Source organism: Podarcis vaucheri (assembly GCF_965113315.1).
Source record: "Podarcis vaucheri genome assembly, chromosome: 10".
Taxonomy (NCBI): domain Eukaryota; kingdom Metazoa; phylum Chordata; class Lepidosauria; order Squamata; family Lacertidae; genus Podarcis; species Podarcis vaucheri.
In genome coordinates, this window is record NC_138748.1 from 35,753,487 (window position 1) to 35,780,429 (window position 26,943).

A 26,943-nucleotide genomic window follows, 5' to 3' on the forward strand; every position below is an offset into this window, starting at 1 on the left:
TCAGCCCGTTTCCCTCCTCCCGACCTGGGAAAGCGACCTTGGCTTGGAGACTAGACTGCAGAGGCCGATTTCCCCCACCCCGGCAAAAGCGGAGGCTTTGGTCACCCTTTTCCCAGAGCTAGTCCCGTACTCTGCACCTGGACAACAGCGTAGCAGGATTAGTCCCGGGAAGGTTACTCGGCGAGCCACCTAGAAAACCTGGGTCCATCAAGACTTGGACTTTTGCCAGGTGGGGCAAGCCACACGGGGAGCCTCGATCTCTTGAGATCCTTTGCTGCACTTCCAAAGACGACTCGGTGAAGTCGCATCTGGGCTCCAGGTGATTTTTTAAATTTATTTTTTGGTCGTTTGTTGTTGTAGTAAATTAACAAAAAGGAGGCATCGTGAAATTGGCCATCCTGAAAAGGAGCTTTGTTAGGGAACCGTGACATTTCAGGATCTTGGCCCAGAGGGAGAATGTTGTGCTCGCCTCCCAAGAGGCTGCGAGGAGCTCCCACATTCCTCCAACGCGACTCGGACCAATGAGGAGCGCCGCCCTGGCTCTGCTGGCGGAGATCCTAAACCGCTGGCTTGGGAACAAGCTCCAAGCTGATTTCAATGGAATTTATTTCCAAGTCCGTGTTGTTATTTCCGATCGGGGTGTTCCTGTTGCATATCCAAGACAGGAACACTTCATGCCCATTAGCTATCCCGTAACACGTTTTAAGCAGCCGTCCATGCTCGCAACTACTGGGTTTTTCTAGACGTCGCCAATGCGTGGCAAAGGGGCGGGATGCGGATTCCAATCCGCCTTAAGGGCTTTGGCTACGGAGCCCCACAGTGCTATTTACGCACAACAAATTAACACCCGAAATAAACCTCTGTGTTTGCAATCAACGTCTTCCAGGAATTAGATTTGTGCCTAGAAATTCTAGAAAAGAAGACAGTCGGACGCGCCACTAATATGCCCCCAAACACCAACAATTATTGCCAGTGGGATTTATATCTTACTAAAAAGTTTTCAAGGCCGAAGTACGCGGACTAACTGAAGTGATGCTGAACTCACTTATTTGGAAGTAAGATCTTTTCAAAGCAGCTGAGCATATTTGCAAATAAACCTGCGTATTGTTAGATATATGCCCACTGAAGTCGAGGGTAAAGACTCTCTTTAAATCCCTGGAAATTTATCAGTTTAACTGTGCTATGGATGAAATCGGGAAAAGTGGATCGCAGCGGCCTTTGCCGTTTTTCGCAACTGGATCATGCGCCTCTTTACTCGTTTGAGTTTAGGATCAAAGCAGACCGACAAATCCAGTTAGTTGCGCCATATATAGCCATATATATCCGATGAACAAATCAATAAATACGTCCAAATATATTTTATACCACCAATAAAATTTAATAACTTACAATTCATTGGAATTTAGTATTTCAGGAAGTACTTTTTCTCACCAAGCGAACTTGGTGACAGAGACACCCCCCCCCACTGGGTTCAATAAGCAAATGTATTTAATGTATTTAAGGTTGCAGCCTAAATTATCCTCTCCGTACATACACAACCCAGTTCAGTCAGTTTTGAACTCTAAACATCCAAATATTTCGGCTTAATCCACGAAAGTCCCCTTTGTTCCTCAGGCCTCCTTGCCCTTGTTCCCAAAATGTCCTTTGGGTTTGAAGAATCCTGTATTGTTTGAATAACAGGGGTTTTGTTTTTTGTTTGTTTTGTTGTTTAAATCCATTTTAATATTGTAATAAAAGGAGCAAGCTCTGTGGTGGAACCTAAACAAGCGGAGAAGGTGCTAACCCACCTGAAACTGGTGACACAACCAACGTGCTGTTTAATTGTAGGAGCGTTTTTGTCATTGTTTGGACAAGTCGATCAAGTTCAACGGCAGATTGGCTGCTGACTTCCACGTCTAATTCGCTGGCTTATTTCGGGACCCGTTTGGAAAAGGAGCATTTAAAAATATCCACCCGTCTTCCTTGGTCATGCTCAGTCCCTTCTCCGCGGATAATCGCAGGCTTACGTTCTAGCAAACCGCCGGTAACGAGAAATGAGCGCTTTCCCCGGAGTTCGCCTTCAATGAAACAAGAAAAGAGGAGAGCTGTACGCGCGCATTTTCAGTTCCATAAATACTCGCGCCACCCTGGAAAGGCAAGGCAATAAAATCAGTTCCTTGTCTGTAAGGAATAAGTCGAGGGGAAGGAGATGCTAAGCAGACAGGGCTAAAACTATAGCCAGAATGCTAACCAGGATGCTAACCTTGCTGCTCAAGAAAAGAGTCGTTGGAAGAGAAAAGGGAGGAGGGCGCCGGCTGGGAACGCATTTTAGGAAATTGACACCAAAGAGTGCCTGGGAAAGGCACCTTGTCAGTTTCATACAAAGCATAGCCACAGAACACCTTAACAGCTAGAAACTATAGACTTTTCTTTAAAGCTGCAAGCTTGCTAGGAATTGCTCCTAAAGGCAGGAGAATGTTCTCAGATAGCAAGGCTGCGCGAATATGGAGGAGGGGCGGGTAACGGTTGACCCTAAAAAACCGGTATGATCCTCCCCATATGTTCTGCTCTGATCAAGACGACTTGCCCTTGAAAGTACAGTTAACTTTTCTGGTGGTGGGAGGAAATTCGGTGCAATTATTATTATTATTATTATTATTATTATTATTAATCGAGAGCTACGTTGCTGATCAGACGATTCTCCCTGGGAAGCTCAGCTGTTGAGAAGAGGGCTCGTAGGCTGGAGCATATGCTACAGAGAGAGGCAGTGACTTCCTTCTGACAACAACAACTTTTGCTCACCTGGGAAAGAGGTCCCTATGGGACGCAAGCCCCCTACGGTGCCCCCCTAGGCTGCCCGGCTGCCTTGCCCTCCCTCTCTCCTCCTTGCTTCCTGTTCCGTTTCCCTCTCACGCGCAGTGCGGATCTTTCGCCCTTTCTTTCAAACAACCTTTTTCTCGAGCCCGTTTGTCGCCTACAGGAGTCCTCCGCCTTCCCTTCTCCACTTGCCCCCCGCTCCCCTAGCGCGAGGGTCCTTTCTTTTCCCCTCAGAGCATTAGCTCAGTCGATGGCCATCTCCAAGCGCGCCTAATCGTGGCGGACCTGCGAGCTGAAAGGCTGACGACGCAGCGCAGCAGCTGCGCTTTTCAGCGCACTCAGATCCGCGCCCCGAGCCCTCCGCCGGCCTCGGGAGCAGGGGAGGCCGTTTGTCCGGGAAGTCTCAGTCTCTCTCTCTCTCTCTCTCTCTCTCTCTCTCTCTCTCTCTCGGGGTTATCTCAGGGGACTGTCTCTCTCCCCTTGCGCACACACTCCCCCTGGCCAAGAGCCGTCTTGCGATCGAGCCGACACCCTCTCGCAGCCGGTTCAGGGACGGCACCATCTCGCGAAACACAGCGAGACATCTGCAGCCCGGCCCGTATAAAAAAAACGAAAAAAAAAACGCGCGGGGTTGGGTTGGGTGGGGGTCTGGCTGGTTGCCTGTCTAGCCGCGGGAATCCGTCCTGAAAAAAGAAGCTTTTCAGAGCGATCTCACCTCCAGGCTCCTCTTGGGAAAGGAAGCCGCCCCGGCTCGCCTCTCTTTGCAAGAGATCTTCTGATCCCGCTTTGCGCATCTCCAGGCTGCGAGAAATGGACATCAATGGCCTCCGCTTGCCTGTTGGGACCCTTTGGGGACATAGATGGAGCAAAGCCAGAGAAAAAAGAAAATAAATGTGGGGTGGGTTTTTTTGAAGGGTGGGGGGCAAGCAGCTTAGGTCCGGGGCTGATCCGTCCACCCCAATACAGCCAGAGGATATTTCCCCCCTTTCCTTCGTAGCCCCCCTCTCCCTGGTGCAGAGGATCTTGTTTCTGCGCTACAAAGTCTCCCTCCCCGGCTGTACACCCGCGCGGCCCGATCTTATCAAGAGCCGAGGCCTATAAATCAGGGGAGCTCGTCTGGCGATGATGGGGGCGCGGGGAGAGTTTTATAGCATCAGATCCTGGGCGAAGCACAAACTGGGAACGATAGAGCGGGGTGGGGGCTCAAACACGCGCGCACACGCGCGCAGGAGGGCGGAAAGGGGCGACCAGCCAAGTGAAACTGACCAGAGGGAGCCTTGTATCCGTTCTGTTTTTGACTGGGGGACGCGAAAGGGAAATCCCATCCGGGAAGCAGAGCGCGCAGAGCGCAGGCCGTGGAGAGCCGAAGAAGAGCCCGGAGGCCGCCCCTGGGCCCAGGCCCCGTTTGAACCACGTCCTCTCGCTCGTCCCGGCGGTCCCGGGGAGCCTATCTTGTGTGGCGGCGCTGAAAGCTGCGGCTGAAAGCCGATTCTCTCCCTCTCTTTCTCTCTCCACCGCCCCCCGCCCTGCGCAATCCCCTTTCCTTCCTCCCCTGCAGTTTTTGCTAGCTGACTGCCTTGGCTTGTATTGGGAGAAGGGGCGCGCCGCGACTGCAGCAGACCCGCACGTGGCTTTCATTTAGGAGACACCGAGCAAGCCAGCAACTCGCTGCGCCGAGCGCGCTTTCTCTCGGATACCTTCTCCTAGCTCCCTGGCAAGGCGAGGCCGAGGGGCCCCAAGGATGGCCGAAGGGCCGGGGATCTTCAAGCCGGGAGAAAGAGGAGGAGGAGTTCAGCAAAGGCCGATTGGAGCTCCTGACTCGGCGTAAGATCAACGCCTCCAAAACAAAACAAAAAACACACACTATTATTTTGTGCGCCGTGTGTGGCTTTCTTGCTGCAGTCCCAACTGCTAGATCTCTTTCATATCTGATTCTTTTTTTCCTTCCTTTCTCGATCAGGAATTTTCACAGTGGAAGAAGGCATTCTTCAACCTCACCTCTCCTAAACACGCCGACTTGGAATGAAGCCCGCCAACCCACCTCCCCACCCCCGTTCCCCGGTTGCAATTATTTCTGTCCTGCACACGGAAGCAGCTAGCTTCTGGTCGTAAGCCCGACTAGGTGTGTAGAAAGGGTTGGGCTTTGGGAAGTCAAGCGTTGCCAGCGGCTGGGATACAGATATCGATCTGCACACCATTCAAAGCGGTAGTGTAAAATGGTTTGTGTGTTTGCGTGAGCGCTCTCTCTCTCACACACACACACCCCACCACCCAATGAAAACCTCCGTTGGAGAATGTCCAGTACAGACACTAGCAGGAGCCGACGGGCTAATGCTCAGGGCGCCTCGCACCTTGAGCCAATGGCAACGTTACCATGTGCTGAAATAGACCTCGAAATCCTGTAATAATCTCCGGAAAATGGCAATTGTTTATAGTTTCATAAAAGACTGAATAATTATTATTATTATTATTTATTATTATTATTATTATTATTATTATTATTATTAAACACAAGGCACGCAAACCTGTTCTACAATCCACCTCCTGCGCGAAATCCACTGCAATGATGGATCCGAATGGGGGCTATGAAGGAAGAATTATTTATAGGATGATTGTGGCCATTTCTGCTGGTGGATCATAATGATCCCCTAATGCGGGTCACATTATATTGGTTTATATTGGTCATTTCATTAGAATGGTGTAACAAAAGCAAAGCAAAACATAAGCAAACCTGCCCTGAGGACTTTACAATATTGATCCCCCCCCCATTTTAAGTACATTGCCTTGGATTTCTATGCGAGGAAGCTTGAGATGGACGTAATCAGTGCCACCGACCCGCGGCGTTTCTGATACCCGCTTAAAACGAACCAAACAAAATACAGTACTCCAGCGACTTCCAATGAGGAAAGCAGCCTCGGTTATTTATTTAACCTCAGTCCCTATGAAAGAGGGCGACGGAGAAAGACAGAGACATAGAGAGAGATCTCGGCAGGTCGAACCCATCGATTCTGCGCTGCAAGAAACGTTCCAGATAGGAGTCCAGGCTGCTAAGAAAGCCCGCAGGGAGACGAAGCGTCACACGATTCCGACGATCATTTGACACGCAAAAGATCCGTGCTGGCAGATTAATTATTGACGGGGGGGGGCGGGTTGGGTAGGGAAGGAAAGGAGAAAAGGAAAGGGCGCAGCACTGGAATGTCAGCCCTCTCCTAGCAGACACTTCTGAAAAGAAAGAACAAGGGTTAATATTGGACAAGGTTGTTTTATAGATGAACGATTGTCAGAATTATGTGCATTTCCTAGCAATAAATAATAAAACACTTTGGAGGCATTTTGTGTGTGATGGGGGGGGGGGGAGAATGAGCTTTCCTACTTGCCCATATCTTAAATCAATTGGTTAACCTTTAAGGTACCACAGGACTCTTCAATGTCTTGGCTGCAACGCAATAAAACAGCTAATAAGAATTAATAGTAATTAAAAAATCGGTACATAAAGTGGTTAACAATTTCCTGCTGAAAACCCTGATGCACACGCATGCTTGAAATATATCATATCTCAACATGAAACACACATGTGAGCCGATTTAAAAATATATATTTAATATAAGAAAAATGCCTCCGCCTTTTGGTTGACGGAGCCCTGCTATAAAGAATAAAGAACAGTATTTAAACTTTGGGGGTGCTCCTTCCCCTCCTCCTCAAACTATCCGGATCAAACTGTTGCTTTCTATTGCTTACTTTGAAATAGTCCCTTTGAAGCCAACGGAGCTCCTCTGGAGTCAGTGACTTGAAAACGCGTAGTAGTCCATTGCAGTCCTCAACGTGTTTCCTCGCGAGGAAGCAAACGCCAAGGATTCTTCTCCGGCAGGCTTACACGTAGGCCGAGTCCTAAAAACGTTTCCTCGGAAGTAGAGAATATATTGCAGCCTTGTATGGAAATCAGACCTGTTGAGGGGATCGCTGCCCCACAGCAAACGCCTATGGGACCCGGAGTTGGAAATGCGGATGTAATGAGACCAAGGGCAACTTACTTCCGAGTTAAAGGCGCTTCGCTCCTTCGGGGATGGTGACTTTCCGACTTTATTTCTCCGCATCCTTGAAACCCGGACTTTCCAGACGCTGTTGGCAATTATTACCCTTCTTCACCGTTCTCGCACCCAGCCAGGACCCCTTTCGGTTCTCTTGGCGATTCCCACACAGGTCCCCCGCCCCGAAGTGTAACTCCCCGGAGCTGGCCCTGCAGTTTGGCAACGCGTCGCGGGACCCCCCCCCCACCTTTTCTTCCTCTTTTCGTCCAGAGACCGCGGCGGGACACCCTCCCATCCCGCCTCCTCCGCCACGCTCCTCGACCTTCCCAGCGCTCCAGATCGCTTGCCCGTTTCCTGCTGCCCGTTCATACGGGCCGAAAGCAGACCAGAGTCCCTCCGGATCGCGGCGGCGTCGCGGGCGAGGGAGGGGGAGAAGGCAGGAAGAAGGCAGGGGGTGGGGGAAGACGCCTCTCGACTTGCAGAAGTCAGGGCGAAATGTGAGTTGGCTGCGGTTGGCCAGGGACTCTTCTCCGACCCCCCTCCCTCCATCATTCGCTTGTCTACCCATCCGCTGTGGGCCGCCGAGGTTGTGGCGGGGAGTGGAGAGCGAGGGGGCCAGAGACGGGGTGGAGCCAGCGGAGGCCGCAGTTTGGAAAGGTTGCGCAAGAAGCCCCCGCTGCGCTTCAAGATATAAAAGCGCCGTCGAGGCGCCTCCGCCGCAGCACCAGCGACTGCAAGAGCAGCAGCAGCAACAGCAGCAGCGACGACGACTGGCCAGGCGCGACCGCGGCTCCGTCGAGGATTATGGAGTTCCTGAGCGACAAATTCGGCCTCAAGAGCCCCCCGGCGGCGGCGGGCAAAGGAGGCGACTTCTACCTGGCCTCCGGGGGCCCCCTCGAGCACGTAATGGAAGCGCTGGACGGCGGAGAGGCCTTCTATGGCAAAGGCGGAGGCAAATGCGTTGCCCAGGCCGCCTATAACCCGCACGCCAGGCTGGACAGGGCGTCCCCGGGCAGGGACGGCTCTGGTGAGTGAAGGGCTGGCCGGCACCGCGGCAGGCAGTCCGCCCGCACTGAGGCCCAGGATCTGGGGCGAGTGTGCGAGGTGCGGGGTGGGGAGAGGGTGTCCGAAAAGCCGTCCGGGATCCGCTGCTTGGAGCGGCTCTCCTCCGGAAAGGGGTGGCTTGGCCTTCTGTGTAAACGGGATCCGGGTCGGCGAAGCGAAGCGGGTTCTTTTGGGCGTCTGCATGCAGAATGTTTTTGGAAAACTGATTTTTTTTGGGGGGGAGGGTGGGCAGTTTTCTCCTCTCCAGCAAAGCTCCCCACATACACGCACGCACGCACAGCAGGGCGGACAAGATTGTGGCCCAATCCACCGCAGATTTGGAGTGTTCTTCTCGGGAGAACACCCCCTCTTTTTGATCTCAGAAGAATCTGGGGCGCAAACGCGGTTTCCTAAAAGGTGATGGCGCCTTGGAGGCACCTCGAGCGGGGACGCTTCTCACTTTGTGGAGAAGCTTCGCCAAAGACGGTCGCCACCTTAGTTATAGAATTTAGATTAGCTTCTCCGCAATCCAAACAGCCCTGGCCAGCTAGAAACATCCCGATCCGAGGACTTGGAAGCCCGCAAAAACCGGATAGCTATAACCGGTTTCCTTCGGGCAGGAGAGTGTTTTTAGACGGGCCGCTCATTAAATGATGAAAACAAGATAAAAGTTGACAATGTGAAGGTGATGCTCCTCTTCTGTTGCATTCCGATTTGACTTTAACTGACGCCCGTGCCTCTATCAGAAGTTGCGGCAGACGCCAAGATCCAACGTCAATTCAGCCCACCAGCAGCCGGCTGATTTGCAAAGAGGATTTTACCTTCCGACGGCCTCGGGCTTTTCTTCTTCCTCTTCTTCCCCTTTTAAAGTCCTCCTTCGGGTGTCACACAGCTTGGAGGCGTTCAGCTGCCCTTGCTTTTCTAGTTGTTGTTTTTTGTTTTTGTTTTGTTTTTGCCAAGGGCTTTTTTACTCGTGAGCTCTGAAGCTGAGTCCCGCAGGACCTCAAATCCGCTTCCCCGCTCACCCCTGTCTTTAGGGATATGAGAAAGAAGGTAGCCCCAAAGTCAGCATTTCAAAAAGAAAACACTCCCCCGACTCCTTTCCTTCTCCGTCTCTTCCCTGAAAGCCAAATCTGTGGAAGGATTTACAGCCGGAGTCTGGGAGGAGAAGGAGGGACCATAACGCAAAACAGAGAGAGGAACCGCGGAAGGACGCACATTTTGGTCTTGCCCTGCTATAGATTAAAATGGGCATTTAACTTTGCGCGTGTATGTGCTTATATATATAGAAAGAGAGAGAGTTTGCAAAGGCTTTTGCCTACTACTCTTATTACTCCTACTACTATTAATAGTACCCCACCCATCTATCTGAGTTGCCCCAGACCCTCTGGGCGGCTTCCAAGATATTTAAAACACAATAAAACATTACACTACACTAATGCCTTTATCTATCTAGTGTGCGAATGCGTTTACCCAAGTATTATCTTGATCATCTTCTAAATCCGCCTGTCATTTATCGGTTTTAAGCATATGTAATAATAAAAGTTGGAAACATAAACGGATAAATTAATATTCTCATCATATAGACTAAATTATAACGACAGGCAAAACGGCGGCGCGCAGTTTAATTGCACAACAGAAGGAAATAAGGAAGACATTTAACTGTCAGCAACAGAAAAAGTAACAGCCAGGTATCGCAGGGAGTCGCGAATAAGCCAAAATGATCCTTCGGGAGCGGCTAAAATGTCCCAAAGCAACGAGAGAGCTCTAATGAGTGTGTATGTTCATTATGAATGCTATTAGGTATATCAGATCATTTTATATTTTTATGCTATTACTGAGGAAATTGGAAGCCGAAATGTTTAACTGCCCGACTTACACTCCCCCTCAGCCAAATATTAATATACATATTTTCCCCTGATCGGCTGCATTTATCCAGGATCCGGAGTGTATTTGAATGCAGCACAATTTTTCTGATATTCTCTCACACTACATTATAGCGACAATATTCTGTCATATCCGATCCACAATCCGGTTAAACCACAGTGCTCGAATCTGACTCCAATGGTTTTAAATTCAAATATTATATCTGCTTTTTGGAGATCAGTCGCCCGCCCTCCCATCTTTGTGCGATGCTAGTTTCTTTACTTTAGACTTTTCTTGACAGAAAACAAAAGAAACGAATAGACAAACAAAAACTACTATGGAAGGAGCAAGTAGGGGACTGCTTTCTCCCAAAATTCCGCCGGCCCATTTTACCCTTTCGCTTAATTTTCTACTCACCGGAAGTGCTGGCTAAGTTTGTTGGAACATCTGGTCGTGTCTGTAGAAACCCTCCAGTCTGCCAGAGCTCCAGAAAAACGCGAGATCACAAACCAAAATGCCAATCCACACAAATGTTCAGATCGTTCTTGGTCAGTTTCCTGCTCTTCCTCACCGTCTGAAATGATGGTAACAGTCCTACAAAATATGCAAGCCATTACATTTGGTAATACCATAGGATTATAGAATTGGAAGGAACAGGCCAGAATCATGTAGTCCAACCCCCTTCAGTGCAGAAATATTTTGCCCAATTTGGGGGTCGAACCCACGACCCTGATATTAAGAGTCCCATGCTCCACCAGTTGACCTATACCACTTGGTGTTAAAACCAAGGGACACGTCGAGTAAAAAGGAAAATCTCGTGTCTACTCGGGAGTAAATCTGGTGGACTTCAATGGGGCTTACTCGTCGGTAAGTGTGCCCGCTTAGTAGCTTCCGCGGGTCATGTCAGTGGCAATTATACTTCCGCCCCTTATTTATAGATGCCATTCATACTTCCGGCTCTTGATGAATTCACTTGCCTCTGGGCATCCTCTGTAGGCTTTCCTACACCTTCCTGATCCTCCAGGCAATCGTGACTTGCAAATAAACCCCACAGATTTCCATTAACATTGGTTGGAATGGGGCTCGTAAAATGTTCCATGGGGAGGGGGGAGAAGACTGCGCTGCGCGTGGTACATTAGGTAGCAAAATCTATAAAAACTGTCGCAAAAGGCACAACAACAAAAACCTGCTTTCAAACACCCAGTTTTTCATCTCGGAATGCAGCGCGACGTTCTCTTCCTTCTTAACCTGCTCGCTGCCGTGTGTGCTTTCAAGCCGACAAACCAATGCGATGTGAAATGTTTATTGCAACCTCGTTGAGTTTAACGAGCTTGGAGATCTTTCCCATTATATATAGCGTATGTTAAAGCAAGGCGATTAAAAAAGGAAATTAAGCCAAACGATAAAAGAAGCCCGTCTGAAACTTTTTTTATGTCTTGTAAAGTGGGATGGATTTTCTTGCCAGCAAATGTTCCCCGGGCCAAAGATTTCACAGCAGAATTTTGATTCTGTTTGCTTTAACGTTAGACTCAACATTTGCCTGCCCTTTGCCGTGACTGTGAAATCTAAAAACGATCAGCTCTGTTTATAGTTCAATATTTGGAACAGTAATGAAGAATATAAAAATGAGGGAAGTAATTCCATGCGTCAATCTGCCTAAAAATGTCTAAATAGTAACAAACGACACATTTATTATTCTGCTGCAAGAGGTCTGTAAATACGATTCTTATTCTGAAATGATTGGAATGCTGCTTTGAACATTTTGGAATAGTAAACCTAAAATAAAAAAGAGAATCACTACTTCAGTAGGAAGCACAAGCACAGCACAAACCTATGTGGCAGAATATTCTTCTAGGTAAGTTTTTAGATCACAGTCTTAAGAATCAGGTTTTTTTGACATCAAAATGCAACATTTTCCTTGGTGCTTATAATAATGGAATCTGTTTTTTTTAAAAAAATAAAAATAAAAAATACTCCCATTTTAATATTGTTTGACAGCAAGTTCACACAACTTCCAAAGGCAATTATTTTAAGTGTGTAGGACAAAAGTGGGAGAAAAGACCCACTAGATCCTTAGGTACAGAAAAAGTGAAATAGTCCCTGGGGAATCTAACATTGCATGTTTGTGATAGGTTTGCCATGATTTGTATAGGTTTGGTTCTTATTTCAATTTGGGTCAATGCTGGAGGACAGTTCTGGAGCATTTAACAGAAAGTAATACTACTGGTAGGGTGTAAATAGTTGCCGGTTAGCTTCCTTAAATTGGGTACCTTAGAGTTATTTTTAAGAACTTATTGCTGAGAAGACTTGACCTACTGTGAACTCCTGTTCTGTTTTATAGCCCCAAACTACATTTACTCAGAAGTAGATCCCTATTAAAGTCAATAGGAAATGTGTTTGCAGCCTTACTGGGTGCTGGCTTCACTGATTTCAAAGGTGCTTACTTCTAAGTAAGTGGGCTGTTATGGGTCGCAGTCTGTGTCTGGTTAAAATTACAGAAAATGAACAGGAGGGTGTAAAGAAATTACAGAGAGTGGCAGAGAGCGTTAAAACAATCTTGAAAGGGCAGCTTGGGTGCCATCCTTTGTAATGTTTTACTGCCCTGAAGGACTGGAATTTCTCTGCTCCCCACCTGTCAAAAGAAAGCGGGGGGGGGAGTTGAATATCATTCAAATCTTGTAACAGGCTGCATCAGTTATCTCAGAAATATTTAGCAAAAAAAAAGGCTGGGAATTAGTTCAGAAGCTAAAGAAGGAAAATACTTTAATCCTTATCTTGGGCAGCAAGTGTTTTTTCAAAGATAAATGGTTCTTGTAGGACGAGTGCAAAAATATAGGAAATAATCTCTTTGACTGAGTTATGAATTTGAAGAGAACCCCCACCACTTTGTAAAAATACTCCTTAATTAAAAGCAAAGCCGCTATACAAAACCAAGAGCATTAAAAAAAAAAAGTGGGGCGTTTTTATTTCTTTTCACGCCCTTCATTATTCTTGATTCACAAGTGCGCTTCTTTTCCACATACCTTTCTTACACACTTCCCTCCCTTAACAATTTAAAGCTACTATACTGGCTTAAGAAATGAAATAGTTTGGAAATTCATCCAAAGCAAAGCGCTTTACAGAAAGTTTCATTGCCATATTCTCTCAGGTCTCTGCATATTTAATCAGATGGAATTCTCTTACTCCCAGGTAAGCATGCAAAGAGCCATTGCTGAAGTACTTGAGTGTGAAAGCTGAAATAGGAATGAACCTAAGCACACTTCTAAGAACAGATGCATAGGACTGCAATGTGCCTTTGCAAGTCTATTTTGATCTGATGTTTAATACTACTACTGATGATGATGATAATAATAATAATAATAATAATAATAATAATAATGTATATGCTGCCCTAGCCACTCTGGGTGGCTTCCAACAAATTGAAACATTAAGCACAGTAAAACACCAAACATTAGAAACTTCCTTATACCGGGCTGCCTTCAGATGTTTTCTAAACGTTAGATAGTTATTTATTTCCTTGACTTCTGATGGGAGGGCGTTCCACAGTGCAGGCATGACTACTGAGAAGGCCCTCTGCCTGGTTCCCTGTAACTTGGCTTCTCACAGTGAGGGAACCACCAGAAGGCCCTCAGAGGTGGATGTCAGTGTCCAGGCTGAATGATGGGGGCGGAGGTGCTCCTTCAGGTTTACAGTGTCTATTACTGTATTTGGTTTGCTTGCACCGCAAAATGCATAGCTGTGATCCTAAATATAGGCGTCTCAAAGCAAATTCTCTTTGAATCTCCATGGGACTGACTTCCAGGTAAACGTGGTACCCGGCACTTTGCGAGAATGTATTCCAATAGCATGACTTAGACAGCAACCCTATAGATCAGGGCTAGCCAACGCAGTGGACTACAGTTGCCACCACCCCTGCCCATTCCCCAAGCTGGCTGGCGGTGATGGGAGTTGTAGTCCAACAAGATCTGGAGGGCACCACACTTGGTGGGCACTTTCCCTGGGAGTAAGTCACATTGAACTCCAGTAGGCATGCTGAGGGACAAGAAAGGCACGGCTAAAGGCAGTTGTTAATATAAGCAGTCTGTGATTCTGGCATGGACTCTTCCTCTTCAGCTGTAGCCATTTCAATAATAATTCCATCCCTACTCCCTCGCAAAATGCTTCCCAATTTAAAAACGAAAGGAACCCCAAACCAAGCTTGTTTCCCCTTTGCTGTACAGTGAACTATGGAATTACCAAAGTGGAAGGTCAGCCACTTCACACCGAGCTGGGGAGACCTCTGGACAACTGCAACAGCCTCCGCATGTCCCCGGCCAAAGGGATGCAGGAGAAAGGCGAGATGGATGAACTGGGAGATAAGTGCGACAGCAACGTTTCCAGCAGCAAGAAGAGGAGGCACCGGACCACATTTACCAGTTTGCAGCTGGAAGAGCTGGAGAAAGTGTTCCAGAAGACACACTACCCCGATGTTTATGTACGGGAGCAGCTGGCTCTGAGAACAGAACTCACCGAGGCCAGAGTTCAGGTAGGAGCTGCGGTTCCATCCAAAAACAAAGCCGCTCATTCTGGAGGCTAAAAAAGCTCATTAGGCTGAGCAAGAGCCTTGTCTGAATTATCCCTCAGACAGAGGAGGATGTTGTGTTTCGATCTGAGGCTGGGCCAGCTGACTGCGCGTCTATTTTGGTAGCTTTGCTACTCAACCAGTAAGGCATGTCAGCAGTCGTAATACTGAACAGATTTTTTCAAGGGCTTCACATCATTTCAAGTCCCACACAGCTTTAGGTACCTGACTGGATGCCTCCTCTTCCTATAGGTGCCTATCTGGGTCTTAAGATCTTCCAAAGTGGCTTTTATCCTCTGAGTATGGTCTCCTTTTGAGGCATGAAATAGACGGAGAGGAGCCTTCTCAGTGGTGGCTCCCCATTTCTGTGGAATGCTCTCCACAAAGAGGCTAACCTTGCAGCAATATTAATGTCATTGTGGTATGAGATGAAGGTTTTCATATTCTCCTAGGCCTATTTAAAACAAGTAGGTTTTTTTTATCTCATTTCAGCAATCTTATAGAATATTATATGTCAGTTCCTCTTCTGGTATTGGGGAAAGAGGGTTAGCAGTTCAGTGCATTGCCATCTGTTGAGTAATAGCCATTGTTTATTGAGTAATATTTGTAACTGTTACCTCGGCTTGTTTTTAATATTTTGTTGTGTGTCACCTAGAGGCCGAGGTATTAGGTGACATAAATTTGATAAGTCATAGTCATCAGCACTAGCAGCTGTTGTTTCAGCAACTCTCACAACAGTCCTGTAAGGTGTACCAGGGTCAACGGGCTGAGACTAAAGCACAATGGCTTGCTTAGGGACATCTACCAAATTTGTGGGTTTTGAGCTGAGCCAGACTATTTCACACATTCAGGGCTTTATTTTTGCATGATGCCGAAAGCGCCTTTGTGCCTTTGCTGCACTATTTGCATTCTGGATGTGGGTGATGTTAATGAGGAAAAGAGACCGGAAGAGAGGAACACATAGTTCATGCAATACATTAACATTACGGGCTCTGGAAATGCAAAAGCCAATGTAAGCACACATGACAAGGATTTGCATCTGCAGAATGGTTATACAGTGTTGCACAATAACTATCCACAGTCTCTAAAAGGTTATAATTACAATTTCTACGTCTCTGAACCATTCTAGTCAGTGAGCTGAGACTGTTTGCCGTGTGGCATTATCAATATTTTACTGCTAATTTACTACTTCTTCTTTGGCGACCACTCGTAGCCGAGTAAGATTGTCTTCTATAAACATGGTTTTAACAATGAGTCCGTAAGTGACTGTGGAAGCCAATTCTGGATCCACACGTCCTTCCACAGTGGGGACATTGGTTTCTGGGTGGGAGTTGATTATGGCGAGGGTCTGCCAAACGTGCCTCCCACTTAGCATGTTTCTCCCTTTCATCATATCAGTATCAATGAGGTGTTTAAAAAAGGATGGAATCTTGTATCCTATGGTCTATTGCATTAACCTGATTGGCTTCTGTGCTTTGTTGTTGATCCCCCATGGTTAATGAACAATGCCATGCTAATTGTTGGCTTAAATATCCTTGTACATCTTTGAATGTGAACATTGGTGACTAATTAGTGCTGTTTAATACATTACACCCCCTCATTTTAAGCTCCACACATCTAAGCTATTTAAACTGTACACTTAAAAATGCAAATTATGAGCCATGTACATGCAACCATCCACACAGCTAGGACTGGCAGCCTGTGACCTATGAAGCATATACTCAGTGGTCAAACCATTATGTAATGGATGAAAAGGCTTCACATTAGTTATAGCTATGCTCTTCAGTGTACGTTCTTGGAAGCAAATCCCATAGAAGTCAGCGGAGGCATGTTCAGAAGCTTGAAAACATAATACACACTGATGCTTAAAGGAGAAATGGGTGCGTAGTTGAGCATGGCTACATCACTGGGGTCATAAACACAAAACAGTTCAATGTAGAAGTTTTTTTTAAAAAATACATGCCGTCCAATAATCTCTTGCACCTACTGTGAGTGTATTGGTGGAGACAAGATGGGAGAACATTCTTTGAATCAAAGAATGAGAAGTCAATTAAGAAACTGAAAATTCAGAGACCAAAATTTGTTCTGCAGTACATTCATTGATTCCAGTGGAACTTGCTAAACATGCATGTTTTGGCTAACTTTTTTAACTTAAAAAGAAAAGTATTGGTTTCCTACCCCCCCTCACCCCCCAAAAAAAAGATTAATCCATGGGAGTTTTTAGAAATAACTGCTGTCTATTTAAAGCAGTCTTCCTTGAACTGGCATCTTCTATATGTTTTGGATTCCAACCCTCAAATATCATTTCTAAAAAGTTGGAGTCCATAGCATCTAACAGACACTGTGTTGGGGAAGGTCATTTTAAAAGTATTTGCATCTAGAAAAACATCCTAAATACCATAGCTAAGACCACAAAGAGTCTTGTGGCACATTAAAGACTAACAGATTTATTATGGTGTAAGCTTTCGTGGACTATAGGTCATGTCACTTCATCCGATGTATGGAGTGTTATCCTGAGTTCAGGTATGTATAAATACCATGGGGTTTTGTATGTGGGGGTGTTAGCCATGAGGTCAGAGGGAAATTGAATGCAGAAAAGTACAGACAGTGATAAATACCTAATTAGCAATAGTAATTCACAAAACAATTGTTGATGACACTGAGATCCTGACATTGGTCAGCCAACTAACATGCATAATGTGCTAAAATCCTTTGTCTCAGTTCAGTCCTCAATCCCGAGGACTGTGTGGGTGTAAAAGATGCATGCAAAAACACGAAGGACGGAAATCTGGATTATGTCTTTTTACTGTTGCATATGTATGTATGTGGGTCTTTCTTTTCATTTTTTGATGGGGGAAGCACCACCCTTCCTCTAGGCTTTGGCTGTCTGGATCACTGCCTAGTACCTATTGGCCTGGGTCCAAAGAACTGCTTAGACTCAGGAAAGGGATTTGCTTGTTTCCCAGTGGAATTTTTGGCTTTTCTGTCAAACAGCTGACTCCCCCATGGCCATATCGCAAGCCACTCTTGAAACTTTTCTTAGTTTGCCATGTGCCAGGGAGAATACAGCAAGTTTGAGGCTGCAGTCCTATACTAATGTACCTGGGAATAAGCCCCTTTGAATTCATGGGCAAGGGCTGTAGTTCGGAGATGGAGCATCTACCTTTGACCTAGAAGGTCCCAGTTTCAATCCCTGCTGTCTCCAGGAAGGGCAAGGAAAAGCTCCTGCTTGAAATCTTGTTGAGCAGCTGCCAGTCAGAGCAAGCAGTGCTGAGCCAGATGGACGAATGGTCTCTGACTTGGCATAAGGCCACTCTCAATGTACCTTTCAGGCATGGCGAGCTCTCACATTGCTGTTAACAGGGGCAAGGAGTAGGGGTTGTGCTGAGCAGTCTCACCCGCAACACCGTGCTGTTCAGCCTGCCCTTCCTCTGATGTCTACACTAACAGCACCAACATCTGCAGAGAGGGTGCCATGGAACCGGAATGCTTCCAGATTCCATTGAAAGCTTTGGGTGCACAGCTATGCACAAAACTCTCTTCACTGCAGACCTTTGTAAAGTAAGTGCCACCCAGTGGTGTAGCATGGGTTGCCAGCACCCAGAGCAAGTATTGTGTCCTCTAAAGCAAGCATTGCACTCCCTACCCAGCACCTTCATGCAGAGCTGCTGCTGGACGGAGCTGTGGAGCAGTGGTGGGACACGTGTGTGCACCTGCTCAGGCTGGGGCACCGCCCCTGCCATGAATCTCGCCAGCCATCCTCTCCCAGCTCCTGCCTGGCATGCGGCTCAGGTGGGATGGCGAGCGCCTCTGGTCAGGGCAGCAGCTGTAGAAGCACACCCCTAAAACTTTTTGCACCTGTGTTTAGCAACAAGGGTTAGGGATGTGTTTAGGGACGTGGGTGGCACTGTGGGTTAAACCACAGAGCCTAGGACTTGCTGATCAGAAGGTCGGCGGTTCGAATCCCCGCGACGGGGTGAGCTCCCGTTGCTCGGTCCCTGCTCCTGCTAACCTAGCAGTTCGAAAGCACATCAAAGTGCAAGTAGATAAATAGGTACCGCTCCGCCGGTAAATGTGGTCCGGCTGCTCTGGTTTGCCAGAAGCCACTTAGTCATGCTGGCCACATGACCTCGGAAGCTGTACGCCGGCTCCCTTGGCCAATAAAACAAGATGAGCACCACAACCCCAAAGTCGGTCATGACTGGACCTAATGGTCAGGGGTCCCTTTACCTTTACCTTAGCAACATGGAGGCAACCAGTGTCTAAAGGGAGCTTCCAGGTTGGCATGGGTAGAATTGCACTGTAAAGCTTTCACAACCAGCCTCTCAGTTCTTTGGATCCTGCCCATTGAGCCGAATCAAGTCCCATTGAACACCACAAGATAAAAATGGGAAAACAGTTTGCACATGCAGAAAATGCTGCAGATTGTGATAATTTGCAAACCAAATGAACCGTCAAATTCAGTGAAATGCTTTTTCATTAGGAGGCGATAGATTTTTACAGTCTCCTCAATGGATCCCTGCCTTTAGGAAGTTTTGTACAGTGCTAAATCGGGAGAACAGCTACAGAGGCTGGATTTTTTTTTTAAAAAAAAATCTGAACAGAATAACTGACAATGTGAGGTTTACTCTTCAGACTGAATACAATTTTGTAATTTGAAAAGGCCTTGCTAAGAAATAAAGGAGACAGATATTGAAGCATGAGGAACTGAACAAAGGTGTCTGTTTCTGAACTTTCCAGGGCACTGGCACTTATATAAAGTTAGTATGACAAGATATGCTCCTTCACTAGCAGATCTGCACACAACAAAACAAACAAACAAAAGATATTCTTAGAATTCTAAAATGACATCCCTCCAATTGCATTCCTTCCCCTTAAATCCAGAATGTTCAGCAACTCTTTAGACTCTGGATTCTCTTTGAAAGTCTTGGTGCCAAAAAATAAACAAATTGGAGGTTATTTTTAAGTGTGCTTCTGAGAGTAAGTTCACAGAATCCAGATATCATGCTTTCAGATTACCCCCCCCTTCATTTGTACCTTGATGTTGACATAACTGCAATTTCTGCCCATGCTCAACATCATTTTACACTCTTTGAGTAGAGTCAAGAGATCTGGCCATATGGGATGGAGCTTGGCTCAGTTTTATCTCCTGGGTTGCAATAAGTTTGGGCTCTCTCATGCCACATTGTTGTCCAAGATGGGTAAAGGTGCCAGAATCAGATCTGTCTAGTTTTGTGTGGAGCACAATAAAGAGAGCGTGGATTTACAGTCTGTATATATTATGTGCTCTCCTTGGAACAAAATTGCTGGTTTCAGTTTCCCCCCTTGAGAATGTTTATTTTATGCTTTGTGTACACAGAGATTTCCGTGCTTATTGAACTAAATGCCCTGGATTTTTGCATTTCTGATCAGCCTACTGAAAAAGGCCAATGCAAGAAACTGGGGATCTTTCTTCCTCCGAGTCTTCCATCACAATATTAAGCAATTTTCAAAGGCCTGACATCATTAGAGACCCGCATCTGGCTAAGCAGGGATAACAAGCAGCAGATTGTTGCCTTGTTTTGTATAGGCAAATGGTTACTTTATCTTTGCCAAGAGCCGGCTTTGAGTAAATCGATGTAAACAGAAACATTTTGGGGGAGTGTCAGCATTAAAAAATGTGGGTTTCTTCCCCGTCAGTTCCTTTAAATTCAAGCAAATTGTTTTATTTAGTTTAGCCAAATGACTGGCTGGATATGCTCCGTACGTCTCCCTTCCGCGGCATTTCATCAAGATCCAATTTAAGTTTCGTCCTGCATCCATGCCGAGAGAGTCAGCCTGAACCTAATTTATCGGAGTTGTTCTCTTTCCTGCCGCATGTCAGTGGATTAATTGGCACCCAGCTTAAGGAGATTGTCAAGGACTTTTTCAATGAAAGGGCCTCATTACTAAATTCCCATAATATGTTCTCTCTGCCTCCTGCGGAGACAGCAAGGGGGGAGGGAATGGTTTCTTGTAGCCTTCGGCACAATAGATAATACAAATTTGCCCACAAGAGGTGCAATCCTGCAATTGGTTAAGGACTGGAACAGCCCCATTGACTTCAGTGGAATTTCTGCACGAATCGCTAAGGGCAGGATTGCACCAGCAGCCTAGGTTCATAAAAAGAAAAGAAATGCTTAACAGGTTTGAGCCGGGGTTGTGCTTTGATTGTTTGGGGGGGGGGATTTTTCAAAACTGACGCATTAAATTCGCAACGGGTCTATGGAAATTAAAAGGCCGTCCCTGCTGCTTTGGGCAATATTAGGAAGGGGCGGGTACATGTGTGTTTGGGTATCCTGAAGGGCTAAAAGCAATAAATCACCACCACAAGTGATTAACACTGAAATCAGTTTCAGAAACATTTCTGTTTAAAGTTCCTGCTCCGATATTAGATTTGAAATGCATTAAGGGCTTTAGTTCTTTCCTCGTTTGCTGATCTTTAAACATGAGCCAGGGGGAACAGCACTATTTTTGAGCTCAGTTTAACGCTGTATAATTTGACCAGAAATGTTGTGGCACAGAGGAGAACAACCTCCCTGCCATTTGACACCACAATGCTATTTTGATATTTGTTTCAAGTTGCGTTTTGTTGTTGTTGAAAGAAACAGGATCCATTTATTTATTCAGAGGCTTTGAAATAGGGTGAGTAAAAGGAGGGAGTAGCTTTGGCAACAAATGCTATGGTAATAACTCACATGAACAATCTTTTGGCAATGATTTATATAAATATGTGACTGGTGATACGATTTAAAGTTTCAAACACATTTGTTGCACTGTAATGACTTTCTCTGGGTGCAGGAGCTGTGTGTGTGTGTGTGTGTGTGTGTGTGTGTGTGTGTGGAGCTCCTCTGATCACAAATGCTTCCCCTTTCACTTCAATGGAGTGTAAGTAGTCTTTGATATGTGTGGAGCTTCCTCTCTCCAAAAGTGAACAAGGGCAAAGCACAAGCACAGGAGCTCCACATCATTACTGTGGACTATTGTAACATATTAGGCATGGTGCTGCCTTGGAAACTTGTCATTCCTTTTAAGAAAGCACTCCACTCTTCTGTTTTTCATTTTCAGTGGTCCCTGTGCTCAGCATGCTTAGTCCTCCCTTTTAGGTTGCCCCACTCAATCTTTTTTAAAGACTCAGAGCACTGCAAAGTGCCTTGCTGATGAGACTCTAGAGTTCCACCACCTTAATTCCCCATACACATATTTACATCGAAATTAGCATATGCAGATATTATGCCATGGACCTGTGCACCAAGTTCTTTAAGTACCTAGGGACTTCCCTGATCCTGGTGGCACTTACTAGCTGAGTTCACTATTTGATGGAGCGAAAGCATCCTTTGTATGCATCAGAAGTGGGGAACCTGTGGCCCATTGCTGAACTCCAACACCCATGATCCTTGACTGTTGTCCATGCTGGCTGGAGCTGGAGTCCAACAACATCTGGGTTCCTAATCCAACAACATTGCAGGTTCCTAATTCCTCCCCTACTTTATGAGATATGAGGGGCAGGAGCTTTCCCATCATTTATCATTATGGTAGCAAAATTAAGGTTGTGTCTAATTTTTTAAGAGAGACCCTAAGTTGATAGGCCTTGCCATTCAAATGGTGTTTGTGTGCACAGTGTCTTGTGATTGAATGTGGGGTGGGGCTTACCTTGCCCCCCCTTATTTTATTCAGGTTGACACCCTTGCAGTAATTGGCACCAATTAACTGATCTCTTATTCTGTCTGGTAGCAGATTCTAAGTGTTTCTCAGCGTCAATATTGTATAATTGACTCGGGCCATCTCCACCATTAGGCAGTGTGAGGCAGCAGGTGCTAGGGGGCAGGTTGTGGAGGTTAGACGCTGGAGGACAGAGCTGTGTGTGCCATACGGCCAAAACAGCACCTCCTTAGCCAGCTTGCTGTCCTCAGTTGTGGCAGAGGGACATGGTACTGTCACTCGTAATAATAAGAATATAAGAATAGCCTGCTGGGTTGGGCCACAGGCCCATCTAGTACAGGACCCTGTTATCGCAGTGGCCAACCAAATGCCTGCGGGAAACCTGTGAGCATAACATGAGTACAAGAGCCCAGTCCCCTCCCATGGTTTTCAACAGTAGGCATTCATAAGCATTGCTGACTATAACTGTGGAGGTAGGGCATAGTCATCATGGTCTGTAGCCACTGATAGCCCTCTCCTCCATGAGTTTGTCTAATCCTGTTTTCAAAAGTCAAAGTCAAACCTTTATTGCATTAGCATACAGCCATAGCAAAATAAGACATAAATACTAGAGACAAGCAACCAAACAAAATTCAAAGCGATATTACTGGCATAATGACATTTAAATTACCCTAAGACAATAATGTAAAGATTTAGTTGCCAGCGCCAAGAATCTAAAATGCGGATGTATATAAAGCATAAAATGGCCCCAAAATAGGCTCAGCACATTGGGCTAAAAAGTAATAAAAAGAATTAAAACAGGTCCAGGTCTAGGACACACTACCCAGTCAGAGTAGCCCTGAGTTTCAGAGCCTGCACTATGAAGATTGCCACCCCACGTGAAATTTGGGGATTTGCGTCCACAAGAAGCGATTTCAAACAGTCTTCCTTAGATGTAATGGTGGACGGGATCAAGAGGAGGAGCTTAGGTCTTATTGGCTCATAAATAGGGCAGTAGAAAAAGAAATGTATGAAGTCCTCTACTTCATTCATTGTGTATGGACATAAACGCTGAGTAATAGGGGTCTTAGAGTAAATCCCCTGCAGGAAGGCCGTGGGTATAGAATGGAAACGGGCCATAGTGAACGCTCTTCTCAAATTGGGCTCCGTAAGTTCTATCAAGTAGTTAGCAAGTGATCTTACCACTTTCACTTTAGGGAGCCACATGGAGAGGCGGGCTGTGGTGGACTGTGCCCGGTCCATGGCCTCGTCTCTTGTAAGAATCCAGGCCCGGATTTTATGTTGGTCCCAAGATGACAGCGTGTCGAGATCTGGGAGGGAGTAGCGTGCAGTAATAGTCTCCATGGCCTTGGACCATTTGTTGGTATGAGAACAAGTTAACAAGGCTTGCCTAGCTAATCCTGTTTTAAAGACCTCCAAATTGGTGGCCATCACTGCCTCCTGGGGGAGTGTGTCCCATAGTTTGACTATGTGCTAAGCACAGAAATCCTTTTGTTTATCTGTCCTAAATCTTCCAATGTTCAGCTTCATTGGATGTCCACAAATTCTAGTGTTATGAGCAGAGGTTAGATGGCCACCTGTCATGTATGATTTAGTTTAGATTCCTACATTGCAGGGGGTTGGACACGGGTGGTGCTGTGGTCTAAACCACTGAGCTTCTTGGGCTTGCCAATCAGAAGGTTGGTGGTTCAAATCCCCGCGACGGGGTGAACTCCCATTACTCTCACTGGCGGAGGAAGAGGAGTGCGGGGGAGCACACTGCCCCGGCAGCGTGATCCCGGTAGGGTGCCATCACGGTGGTCCCACCACCCATGCTGGGCGCCATGCCCCTGCAGGCAGTGCGTCATGCCCCTGGGACGTGCGCCAGCCCTGCCCCTGCCTGCTCTCACCCCCCCCCCCAGTGCCGGAGTATGAAGCTCCACCACTGGTTACTCTTTCCCTGCTCCTGCCAACCTAGCAGTTTAAAAGCACACCAGAGCAAGTAGATAAATAGGTACCACTGCAACAGGAAGATAAACGGTGTTTGAATGCACTCTGGCTTCCGTCACAATGCTTCGTTACGCCAGGAGCGGTTTAGTTATGCTTGCCACATGACCCGGAAAGCTGTCTGTGGACAAACGCCAGTGCCCTCACCTTGAAAGCGAGATGAGTTCCACAATCCCATAGTTGCCTTCGACTGGATTTAACTGTCCAGGGGCCCTTTACCTTTTACCTTACTAGGAGACCCTCTGGGTCTCTTCTAACTCTACAATTCTAGGATTCTATGAGTGGAAAAAAACCCTTTTCTCTAGCCACGTTCTCCTTTCTGTGCATATTTTAAGAAACTTATATCATGTTGCCTCTTACTCACCTTTTCTCTAAACTTAAAAAGTAAGTCTTGAAGTAAGATTCAGCTGCCAGTCGAGTTGTGGAGGGGTATGTTATCTTGCCCTTTGCCTCCGGTCGTCCCCCTGAGTAGTCTAACCATTGTTGTCTTCTCTGATGTAGGTCTGGTTCCAAAACCGAAGGGCAAAGTGGAGAAAGAGGGAACGGTACGGGCAAATCCAACAAGCCAAAAGTCATTTTGCTGCCACCTATGACATATCTGTTCTACCGAGGACTGATAGCTACCCACAGGTATTTAATATAGCAAAGCTCTGGTTCTTTAACTGCAAGCTCTCTGTGTTTACACTTCTGAAATCAACCCATATTTTGGCCATCGTTGGCACCCAAGCCAGAGCCACACGGGGCACTTTGGCGTGTACCATGGGGTTCTTGCATGGAAATCTGTCACATCCTCTGGGGAGAGAGAGTAAGCTCAAGATGGTACTTTTTAGTTTGAGAGGAACTCTGATCTTCCTTTCTGATCTGAGGCCAAGAAACAGCCCTACATGCACTAAAATGAATGGGAGAGCCCCTGCATGTCAGGGGAGCTGAGCTCCATGTGTTCATTGGAGTTTCTCCAGCTGTAAGGAGTTTCAGTGACTAGGATGATTGCTTCCTAATTTGTAGGTATGATTTAATTATAATATATATTAAGCGTTTTAATAGAATTTCTAGATGAGTACAAATTCTTGAAAGGCAACCAGATGGTAAATGTGTTACACTTATGATCAAACCATTGTACAATTTTGCTCTTTAGATTCAGTGCATTTGTTAACTATTAGAAGAAATCTAACCTCCTGTAGTATGATAAGACAATATTTCCAGGTGTTGTTTTTTTTTGGCAACTTATACTCTGCTTGACTAAGAATTCTATAAAAACAGTAATTGCAGCCAACCATCTGTTTTCTTTTTATCCCTTTCTGTGCCCGACCGTTAATTGTATAATTTTATTTTCCTTAACACACATTTTTTATCCCCCCCCCTTTGTAAATGTCACAAGGCATTGTAATCAGAGCAGCTGAAATGTTCACAAAGATAAACAAATAGCTGTTGGAATATTGTGGGAATGTATTCCTATTTTTAAAAAAAGACAGTTTGGAGGAAATTCATTAAACTCTTTGCAAAGTCACAAAGTTGGATAGCAAGTAAAATGTCAGGCACTTGCTATTTGTCTGGAATTTCAACCATTTTTCTCGTTGGCCAATTTGGCTAATTCTTCAAGGTGATTTAGGCCCTCTCACATGTCATAAAATTAACCAAAAGTTAGCTACCTCTACCTCACACTAAGACAGAATTTAACTTTGCTGTAATCGTAAAGCTAATGTTAATTGTATTTTAAAGTCTGAAACACATGAGATTTACTTCCAAGTAGAAGTATTTAGTCTGGGAACACCAGAGTGGGGAAAATGGCAGCACAACTGGTGGCAACTGGGTGGCACTTGCTAAACAGCAGGTGACTTTGTGATCTCAGTGTGAGCTTTGAAATTTAGCCTGCAATCCTATGGCCCCTTACATATGTATATCCACCTTACTTCTGAGTAGGCATGTATAGAATTGCACACTTAGCTTGATTTCCTAAAATTTCTAGGTGTATGTGTATTCCACCTGCCACATGTGTATACTAGATATGCTGGGGGGGTGAGTAGGAAAATTCCTATGGGCTCCACTGTCCCTAACATCTGGATGTTCAGTGTTAGTGTGAAAGAGACCTACATGTCTACAACTCTGTGTACATAATCAGGATCCCTGCTGTATGCACACTAATGCTGAACACTGGGATAGAAGACCAGCATCTGCAACATCACTCCCGCTGCCATCAGTGAACATGTGGCAGAGCGAGAATGCATATGCATCCATTTTATATGTTATATAAATCACAGCCTGAATTAGCAGCAGCCATCATAGCAGATTGTCAGGGTGAGCCTCTTTCCAAATGCACCACCTTTAAGGAACCCAAGTGAACTTTAGATTACATTTCTGCAACTGGGCAACGCACAGCATAGCTCCCCATGTATTTAAATACAAGGTGGTTATTTGAGTGACCGGCCTGGGGCTATTCAGCAGGCTCCAAGTCCAAGAACAGGGACAAAGAACCTGTGGTCCTTGAGAGATGTTGTTGGACTACAACTCCCATCATCGCTGATCAGTGTCCTTGCTGGCTGAGGCTGATAGGAGCTGGGGCTTGGGAACGTCGCAACATCTGGAGGGTCACAAGTTCCCCATTCTTCACTGGGTGTCTAGGCAGTCACTGGGATCAAGTTCATTTGTTCATTTGTTCATTCATTCATTCATTCATTCATTCATCAATCATCTGCTGGGTACTCAGTAGGAAGAGCAGGTGCCCTGTAAACTAGGTCCCAAGGTTCTGGGCATCTGAGATATTGCCATCAGCCTGCTCAGAGGTGTCCCATGTGTAAGGAGTTGTGGGACAAATCATTTCCAGAACACTTGATCTTCCTACTGAACACTTGGACACTCAGAAACTACATTTCCCATGATCTCTAGTATGTATGATACTGTTTTTCATGATAATGATAATGATCATCTAATTTAAAAAACAATTATTATAACATGCTTAACATTCTTAGGAGCTGTACAAAAAAT

The 26,943-nt window shown here is 46.0% G+C and overlaps 1 protein-coding gene and 1 long non-coding RNA gene across 3 annotated transcripts in view; one reads left to right on the forward strand and one right to left on the reverse strand.

Annotated features, from left to right (window-relative positions):
• Window positions 1–1,535: 1,535 nt before the first annotated feature.
• On the reverse strand, window positions 1,536–4,190 carry LOC309542319. Its single transcript, XR_014224196.1, has 3 exons — window positions 4,063–4,190; window positions 3,512–3,642; window positions 1,536–2,057 (listed from the first exon to the last, which is right to left on the reverse strand). It is a non-coding gene; the product is annotated as an uncharacterized lncRNA (long non-coding RNA).
• A 2,904-nt stretch (window positions 4,191–7,094) lies between these two features.
• The window catches only part of ALX1 (ALX homeobox 1), a 34,549-nt gene continuing 14,700 nt past the window's right edge, over window positions 7,095–26,943 (forward strand). For both annotated transcript variants that reach the window (XM_082241030.1, XM_082241031.1), the window contains exons 1-3: window positions 7,095–7,851; window positions 13,955–14,259; window positions 24,463–24,591. In XM_082241030.1, coding sequence (XP_082097156.1) covers window positions 7,629–7,851; window positions 13,955–14,259; window positions 24,463–24,591 — 657 coding nt within the window. In that variant the 5' untranslated portion in view covers window positions 7,095–7,628. The remainder of the gene's footprint in view (window positions 7,852–13,954; window positions 14,260–24,462; window positions 24,592–26,943) is intronic.